This window comes from Salmo trutta, chromosome 14 (genome assembly GCF_901001165.1).
Source record: "Salmo trutta chromosome 14, fSalTru1.1, whole genome shotgun sequence".
In the NCBI taxonomy this organism is placed as follows: Eukaryota; Metazoa; Chordata; class Actinopteri; order Salmoniformes; family Salmonidae; genus Salmo; species Salmo trutta.
In genome coordinates, this window is record NC_042970.1 from 85,199,798 (window position 1) to 85,209,182 (window position 9,385).

Here is a 9,385-nt window from a genome sequence, read left to right on the forward strand (position 1 = left end):
GTGGATAACAGGACAGGACAGTAGAGTGGTGGATAACAGGACAGTAGAGTGGTGGATAACAGGACAGTAGAGTGGTGGATAACAGGACAGTAGAGCGGTGGATGACAGGACAGTAGAGTGGTGGATAACAGGACAGCAGAGTGGTAGATGACAGGACAGGACAGCAGAGTGGTGGATAACAGGACAGTAGAGTGGTGGATAACAGGACAGGACAGTATAGTGGTGGATGACAGGACAGTAGAGTGGTGGATAACAGGACAGTAGAGTGGTGGATAACAGGACAGGACAGTATAGTGGTGGATGACAGGACAGGACAGTAGAATGGTGGATAACAGGACAGGACAGTAGAGTGGTGGATAACAGGAGAGTAGAGTGGTGGATGACAGGACAGGACAGTAGAGTGGTGGATCACAGGACAGGACAGTATAGTGGTGGATGACAGGACAGGACAGTAGAATGGTGGATAACAGGACAGGACAGTAGAGTGGTGGATAACAGGACAGTAGAGTGGTGGATAACAGGACAGGACAGTATAGTGGTGGATAACAGGACAGTATAGTGGTGGATGACAGGACAGTAGAGTGGTGGATAACAGGACAGTAGAGTGGTGGATGACAGGACAGGACAGTAGAGAGGTGGATAACAGGACAGTAGAGAGGTGGATAACAAGACAGTAGAGTGGTGGATGACAGGACAGTATAGTGGTGGATAACAGGACAGGACAGTATAGTGGTGGATGACAGGACAGTAGAGTGGTGGATGACAGGACAGGACAGTATAGTGGTGGATGACAGGACAGGACAGCAGAGTGGTGGATGACAGGACAGAACTGTAGAGTGGTGGATGACGGGACAGGACAGTAGAGTGGTGGATGACGGGACAGGACAGCAGAGTGGTGGATGACAGGACAGGACAGCAGAGTGGTGGATGACGGGACAGGACAGCAGAGTGGTGGATGACAGGACAGGACAGCAGAGTGGTGGATGACAGGACAGGACAGTAGAGTGGTGGATGACGGGACAGGACAGCAGAGTGGTGGATGACGGGACAGGACAGCAGAGTGGTGGATGGCAGGACAGGACAGCAGAGTGGTGGATGACAGAACAGGACAGTAGAGTGGTGGATGACAGGACAGGACAGCAGAGTGGTGGATGACGGGACAGTAGAGTGATGGATGACAGGACAGAACAGTAGAGTGGTGGATGACAGGACAGGACACTATAGTGGTGGATGACAGCACAGGACAGTATAGTGGTGGATGACAGGACAGTATAGTGGTGGATGACAGGACAGTAGAGTGGTGGATGACAGGACAGTATAGTGGTGGATGACAGCACAGAACAGTACAGTGGTGGATGACAGGACAGGACAGTATAGTGGTGGATGACAGGACAGGACAGCAGAGTGGTGGATAACAGGACAGGACAGCAGAGTGGTGGATGACAGGACAGAACAGAATAGTGGTGGATGACAGCACAGGACAGTATAGTGGTGGATGACAGGACTGGACAGTAGAGTGGTGGATGATAGCACAGGACAGTGTAGTGGTGGATGACAGGACAGTATAGTGGTGGATGACAGCACAGGACAATAGAGTGGTGGATGACAGGACAGGACAGTATAGTAGTGGATGACAGCACAGGGCAGTATAGTGGTGGATGACAGGACAGGACAGTAGAGTGGTGGATGACAGCACAGGACAGTAGAGTGGTGGATGACAGGACGGGACAGTAGAGTGGTGGATGACAGGACAGGACAGTATAGTGGTGGATGACAGGACAGGACAGTATAGTAGTGGATGACAGCACAGGACAGTATAGTGGTGGATGACAGGACAGGACAGTATAGTGGTGGATGACAGCACAGGACAGTATAGTGGTGGATGACAGCACAGGACAGTATAGTGGTGGATGACAGCACAGGACAGTATAGTGGTGGATGACAGGACAGTAGAGTGGTGGATGACAGCACAGGACAGCATAGTGGTGGATGACAGCACAGGACAGCATAGTGGTGGATGACAGCACAGGACAGTATAGTGGTGGATGACAGCACAGGACAGTATAGTGGTGGATGACAGCACAGGACAGTATAGTGGTGGATGACAGCACAGGACAGTATAGTGGTGGATGACAGCACAGGACAGTATAGTGGTGGATGACTCCACCCCTCCCTCTGTCCTTGTGTCCTGCTGATGAGCTGGTCAGTAAATGAGAGCTGATAAAAATACATTGTCTCTCCTGGAACAAACAGGGAAGTGTTCACTTTCATGAAGGAAGTTAACATAGTCTACAGTTTGTGGACTTTCTGCTGTCAATATAAACACACACACACACTCACAAACACACACTGTCAGGTGTGCACACACATTTATGTTCTGTCACCAATGTCCCCTCTATCTCTCACTCTCTCTTTCTCTCTTTCTCCCCTCACTTTCTCTTACCTTCTCCTTCCACCCCCTCACTTTTTGTCCTTCCTCTCTCTCTCCACCTCTCTCTCTCCACCTCTCTCTCTCCACCTCTCTCTCTCCACCTCTCTCTCTCCACCTCTCTCTCTCCACCTCTCTCTCTTTCTAGTCGATACCAACGGGGAAATTCCTTTAGGTGAATCTCCGCACTTACAACCCCTCTCTCCCTTCTTCCCTTTCTCCCTTCTTCCACCCAGACCAAGAATCGAAAGTATAGTGCTAGGGGTTTCCTAAAGATCCAGTAATGGTATGTGGTCCAATTGGCACCCTGTTTCCTATATAAGTGTACTACTTTTGACCAGGGCCCATAGGGCTCACCATATAGGGAATAGGGTGCCATTTAGGATGCAGAGACAGTATCCTGCAAACAGAGTCACCACTGGTCCAGGGGCAGGGCTAAGACAACTCATGACACGTGGTTTGTGTGTGTGGTCTGTGTGTCTGTGTCTCCGTGTGTGTGTGGTCTGTGTCTCCGTGTGTGTGTGTGTATGTGTGTGGTCTGTGTCTCCGTGTGTGTGTGTGTGTGTGTGTGTGTGTGTGGAAGTGTTTAACTATACTAGTAAACCCCCCAAAAATGTGACCATCTGGGGACATTCTGTTGGTCAAATGCTATTTCTAGGGGGTTTAGAGTTAAGGTTAGAATTAGTGTCAGGGATTTGTGTGTGTGTGTGTGTGTGTGTGTGTGTATGTGTGTGTGTGTGTGTTTGTGTGTGTATTCAATCAGAATGGGTGGGTCTTGAATTAATAATATGCCAGTACATATACCCAGCAAAATGCTCTCTAAACCATAATAACAACAACTGTTTACATATTAATCAAATATAATCAATAGTTTATGACACTATTATTTCAGTATTTATTTGCCAAAGACAAATAATATTTATTGTATCAACCAATCAATCAAACTTTTTTTTGTAAAGCCCTTTTTACATCAGCAATTGTCACAAAGTGCTTTACAGATACCCGGCCTGGACCACAAAGAGCAAGGTTGCCATAGAACCAACAGATAACGGTTTGTAACGATGGAATAGCAACATCCTGGGGAAAAGTAGTCCCACGCTAGGCTGGGTTAGTGTTAGTGCCGCTATCACTCTCTCTCTCTTGTTTCTTCCCCATCTCTGTCTCTCCATCTCTCTCTCTCTTGTTTCCCACCGTACTGCTCCGCTTGCGCAAAGCGAGAGTCTCTCGCTCTCTTTCGCTCTTTCTTTCTCTCTAGCTTGTTTCTTCCCCCTCTCCATCTCTCTCTCTCTTGTTTCTTCCCCCTCTCCATCTCTCTCTCTCTCGCTCTCTGTCGTCTCTCTCCCCCCTCTCTCTCTCTCTCTCTCTCTCTCTCTCTCCCATCTCTGTCTCTCTCTCTCTCTCTCTCTCTCTGTCTCTCTCTCTCTCTCTCTCTCTGTCTCTTTCTCTCTCTCTCTCCATCTCTCTCTCTCTCTCTCTCTCTCCATCTCTCTCTCTCTCCATCTCTCTCTCTCTTGTTTCTTCCCCCCTCTCTCGCTCTCTGTCGTCTCTCTCCCCCCTCTCTCTCTCTCTCTCTCTCCATCTCTGTCTCTCTCTCTCTCTCTTGTCTCTCTGTCTCTGTCTGTCTCTCTCTCTCTCTGTCTCTCTGTCTCTCTCTCTCTCTCTCCATCTCTCTCTCTCTCGTTTCCCACCGTACCGCTCCGCTTGCGCAAACCGAAAGCAGCAGCGGAAAGTCTCAGGCAGCTCCTGCTCTCAGTTCACGCTTCACGACACAAAGTGTCATAGCAATGGAGAGGAGGGGAGGGAGGAGACGAGAGAGAGAGAGAGGGGGCGAGGGAAACCCGAACCCATGACTTCCGCGTATTTTCCTCTCGCTAGTCTCGCATCTCAAGCCACCCAGCCTCTCAGAGTGGTATAAAAAGACACGGTTTGTTTTGCTTCATTTCAAACTCGGAGCAGGAACGTAATAGCCTACACGCAGCCCAATCCAGTTCGATTTGGATATTAAAGAATTTACCGGTAAACCGAAGTCATAACGTGGTTAGCCACATTTTTTGGGGTCCTCCTGTTTTCTTGCAGTGGACCTTAGCACAGTTCTTCTGACCCGGTTCTTCTGACCGACTCGTAAAACGGATAATTCTGTAGAGCTTCTGGGATCGACACACACACACACACACACACACACTCCAGTTTTCTTCTGGAACTCTGTGATCACCGGGAACCTGAGATGGACGTGGAATCTCAGAAGAGCGCACGCCCCCGTGGACGGTGCCTGGACGTTTTCTTGGTCGGTTCTATCGTTTTGCTCTTCCTGACGGTGGCGACAGTTGTTGTCATGGGAACTTTGGCTCTTGTGGAGCTACGGTCAGAGATCGGGGTTAAGCCTTCTGTTGTGGATATGCAAGGTACATCGGAGACGCACCACGGCGTGCCCCGGTCCATGCCCGCGTACAAGGTGAGTACAGTAGCTAATCGCTACTAGTACAGTAGCTATTAATAACGCATTATGACGTTTATTGTCTGATTGAACAAAACATACAGGGATGTGTTTGTGGATGAAAACGGTTTATTTTGATTCTAAAAGTAGGTCTATATACCAATTAGCTTTCCCTTTAGAGGTGCAGACTGGACGGTTTGCAGACTGTAGACGGTTTGCAGACTGTGGACGGTTTGCAGACTGTGGACGGTTTGCAGACTGTGGACGGTTTGCAGACTGTGGACGGTTTGCAGACCGTGGACGGTTTGCAGACTGGACGGTTTGCAGACTGTAGACGGTTTGCAGACTGTGGACGGTTTGCAGACCGTGGACGGTTTGCAGACTGGACGGTTTGCAGACTGTGGACGGTTTGCAGACTGTGGACGGTTTGCAGACCGTGGACGGTTTGCAGACTGGACGGTTTGCAGACCGTGGACGGTTTGCAGACCGTGGACGGTTTGCAGACCGTGGACGGTTTGCAGACCGTGGACGGTTTGCAGACCGTGGACGGTTTGCAGACCGTGGACGGTTTGCAGACTGGACGGTTTGCAGACCGTGGACGGTTTGCAGACCGTGGACGGTTTATTCTAATGCCATACGTTTTAGGTGGAACCTATTGATATCTAATTCTGAAGTTGAGCGTCTGAATGATCAATAATACAGTTTAAAGAGGTCATCTGCGATTGGTACATCCATTTTGGACTTTTAAACCAACGATACATAGGACTACCCATTGACTATTGAAGAATGTAACTTAAATTAGCTTTTTATATTCAACTTCTAGTACCCCATGAAAACTCAAAATATATGCTTGTTTTGCAGAGTATCATTTAGATGTCATGGATGGTCAGTCCTTGCCTTCATAGCTCTCTGTCCATTCATTTTAGTGGTTCCATTTCTCTAGCCTCTTCTCTCAGTCGTTCACCAAATAAAGGGTGGGTTGGCCACTTCGTTGTTGTTTGAACTCTAGATGACCCCTTTAAGAATTTAAGTCCACACAACAATACAAGTGTGTAAGCTCCAATGGTAAAAAAAATAGTGCACTTCGTAGGGAATAGGGAGCCAAAGTAGTGCAACACATACATAAGCAATAGGGTGCCAAAGTAGTGCACTACATAGGGAATAGGGATTTAAAGTAGTGCACTACATACATAGGGAATAGTTTGCCAGAGTAGTGCACTACATAGGGAATAGGTTGCCAGAGTAGTGCACTACATACATAGGGAATAGGTTGCCAGAGTAGTGCACTACATACAGATGTAGGGTGTGTAACCTCTCTAACTGTCCTCCCTACTCTTCTTCCCCATCCTCAGATGCAGAACTTGGCCTACCTGCAACTCACCTCCGGTAAGTTCAATCACCTTTCAACTGTCATTTTAAACCAAACGTCATGTAGATCAAGTAGTTACAATGAATGATGTTAGACTTCTCTTCTATTTGTATTAGTTGTCCATTGTAGGAGTGTTGATTTATATTTTATTTGTATGTAACCTTTATTTAAGGAGGCAAGTCAGTTAAGAACAAATTCTTGTTTACAAGGACGGCCTACACCGATCAGGTCCAACCTGTCCATGTGAACTTATTCATTATTATCTAAAAGGCTAGACTGATCCTAGATCAGCCCTACAACTCTGAGATGCATCAGGGATATGGTGTCGCTCTGGATAAGAGCAACTGCTAAATTACCAAAATGCAATGTAAACGTAGTCCTTGATTAGTGGCCTAAACAAATGGAATGTTAACATAGTCCTTGATTAGTGTCCTAAACAAATGGGATGTTAACGTAGTCCTTGATTAGTGTCCTAACTAAATGGGATGTTAACGTAGTCCTTGATTAGTGTCCTAAACAAATGGAATGTTAACATAGTCCTTGATTAGTGTCCTAAACAAATGGAATGTTAACATAGTCCTTGATTAGTGTCCTAAACAAATGGGATGTTAACGTAGTCCTTGATTAGTGTCCTAATAAAATGGGATGTTAACGTAGTCCTTGATTAGTGTCCTAAACAAATGGAATGTTAACATAGTCCTTGATTAGTGTCCTAACTAAATGGGATGTTAACATAGTCCTTGATTAGTGTCCTAACTAAATGGAATGTTAACGTAGTCCTTGATTAGTGTCCTAACTAAATGGGATGTTAACATAGTCCTTGATTAGTGTCCTAACTAAATGGGATGTTAACGTAGTCCTTGATTAGTGTCCTAACTGTTGTGTGTTCCTGTCTCCCCCTTCAGCCAAGCTGGAGAACAGCACAATGTCCTGGTCCCAGGTCGAACATGGACAGGAGTCCTCTGTTGGAGATCTGTACGAACACAACCTTCACCAACATACATTGCAAACCAAGCAGGGTGGCTTCTATTTCCTGTACCTGGACCTCCAGCTCACCTGTACTGCCAAATGTGGGCGGGGCATCCTCGTCGTCCAGATTGCAAGTCACGGTGACGAAAAGCTCACATGCCAGGTGGAGCTCCCAGAGTGGTCAGTGTCAAACCCTGTGACAACGGTAACCAGGAGGTGCTGGAGGGTGACACGGCTGGACAAACAGAGCCGGTTGATGGGCCGTATGGTGGTGCAGGAAGCACAGGACACGTTCTGGAAACTGGACGTGAACGGATCTGGAATGGGAGTTTTCTTAGTGGGTTGATATGGGCCACGTTCAGTAGCTAAACCTTGTGAAGCGTTGCAGGTAGAGAAGCCGTGAACAGAGCCGACGTTATTCCTTCATTAAGATGTCAGGGAGGCATAAAGTTCTACATTGCTGCCATCTGAACATCCCGAAACGTTGCGTCCTGCTGAACGCACCACTGGGGTGGAAGTTAGGGCTCCGCCACAGACGAAGGGAAGGAGACGAGTAAAGGAAGCGAGCTAAGGGTACTGAGATGCACCCCATCTAGGAGAACTTGCAGACAGAGAGAGTCTTCCCACCATGTACTGTTTGTGGACTTTGACCTCTGTCGCTCAGGGCATCTCCATGGAAACAATTTAAACTAAACAATTCAGGTCTATTTATATGGATATTTATTGAATGTATATATATTTAATGTATAAATATGTGTATTTATATATTTCTACTCAGGGTTACAATGTGTTGTTTATTGTTATGTGTAGATGCCACTACGTTGGTGCTGGTGTGGATTATAAATTCACTTTTATTTTCTGGTTGAGGGGAGAATTGTGAAGTGGGGAGGCAGACATGTACCATACACATGATATACATGGATACATGATATCATTGATTTGATATGCCTTATTACCGTTGCTTGGCAACCACAGTAACCTCCTCAGAGTCTTCAGGTGGGGTTGTGTTCTGTTCAGGAACAACAACCAAAATGGACTCTTATTTTCTTAAAGGTAGAGACTCAGCGATATGTCACAGGTGCAGAAAGTAATCAGCCGGGTGGGTTCTCTGCTGTTCTGTTCCCGTGGTTACCACGTTGTGACAGCGTGAGGCCAACCCGTACACACACGCAGATACAGTGTGAGGCCAACCCGTACACACGCGCAGATACAGTGTGAGGCCAACCCGTTCACACGCGCAGATACAGTGTGAGGCCAACCCGTACACACGCGCAGATACAGTGTGAGGCCAACCCGTACACACGCGCAGATACAGTGTGAGGCCAACCCGTACACACGCGCAGATACAGCGTGAGAGTGAAGTCGTGCATCTCGCTCATCTCAGTATCAGCGGTGTTGCCCGTGGCAACGTCGTATGGCTGAGTCTAACTCTTAACTTAGTTTCCTATGATATGATTTGCTGTTGGCCGGCCAGGCAGCCTCCGAGGTGCTGTACTCACTGAGTGAGCTTAGTCACAGAGCTCAGCCGGTATGCATCCCAAATGGCACCCTCATTCCATATATAGTGCACTACCTTTGACTAGAGTCTATAGGGTAGTAGTGCACCATATAGGAGCAGGATGCCATTTGGAACGCAGGCATGGGCTTCCAATCCACTGTGGGCGTCCACAGCTCATGTCAGGAGGAACTCAGTGACATCATTACATTTCCAAGCGGACGACATGATAACATTTGCACAGGTCACTATGACCAATTGATGAATGTATTTATTTATAAATGATATGTTTACTATGTGTTATTTATGTATTATTAATGTTTCATTAACTGTATTTATGCTGAACTAGGAAATAAACCTGGATATACACAAGCTCTAGTGTGTGTGTGTGTGTCTCTGTGTGTGTGTGTGTGTGTGTGTGTGTTTGTTTGTGTTTGTGTGTGTGTGGAAGCTGGAACTTTAGTAAGGTCAGAAAAAGTTCCCCGCTGCCGAGAACACAGTGTCGTCACTTCCTGTTTCCAACTGCTCCGCTGGAGTGGAAAAACTGTGTATGTACACTAACAAACAAACAACCACAGAAACAAACCAATTAGTGGAAAAATTATTACAATTACCAGAGAAACGCACTCTGTCTGTCTGTCTGTCTGTCTGTCTGTCTGTCTGTCTGTCTGTCTGTCTGTCTGTCTGTCT

At 47.1% G+C, this 9,385-nt stretch overlaps 2 protein-coding genes across 2 annotated transcripts in view; both read left to right on the forward strand.

Moving 5' to 3' along the window:
• LOC115147924 (adhesion G protein-coupled receptor L1) overlaps window positions 1-2,701 on the forward strand; it is a 28,646-nt gene extending 25,945 nt beyond the window's left edge. Inside the window, exon 5 of the mRNA XM_029690172.1 lies at window positions 2,665-2,701. Coding sequence (XP_029546032.1) covers window positions 2,665-2,701 — 37 coding nt within the window. The remainder of the gene's footprint in view (window positions 1-2,664) is intronic.
• Window positions 2,702-4,128: 1,427 nt separating this feature from the next.
• LOC115147759 (uncharacterized) lies at window positions 4,129-9,067 on the forward strand. The gene is made up of 3 exons (XM_029690051.1): window positions 4,129-4,880; window positions 6,215-6,248; window positions 7,137-9,067. The coding sequence occupies exons 1-3, from the start codon at window positions 4,653-4,655 to the stop codon at window positions 7,544-7,546; spliced, it is 672 nt and encodes a 223-aa protein (XP_029545911.1). The 5' UTR covers window positions 4,129-4,652; the 3' UTR covers window positions 7,547-9,067.
• Window positions 9,068-9,385: the final 318 nt, after the last annotated feature.

Excerpts from the sequence above, each read along its gene's own strand:
- LOC115147759 (XM_029690051.1), top strand. The coding sequence starts at position 4,653 with ATGGACGTGGAATCTCAGAAGAGCGCACGCCCCCGTGGACGGTGCCTG. Across the intron at positions 4,881-6,214 it reads GGTCCATGCCCGCGTACAAG|ATGCAGAACTTGGCCTACCT; the intron begins GTGAGTACAGTA and ends CCCCATCCTCAG. Across the intron at positions 6,249-7,136 it reads CTACCTGCAACTCACCTCCG|CCAAGCTGGAGAACAGCACA; the intron begins GTAAGTTCAATC and ends CTCCCCCTTCAG.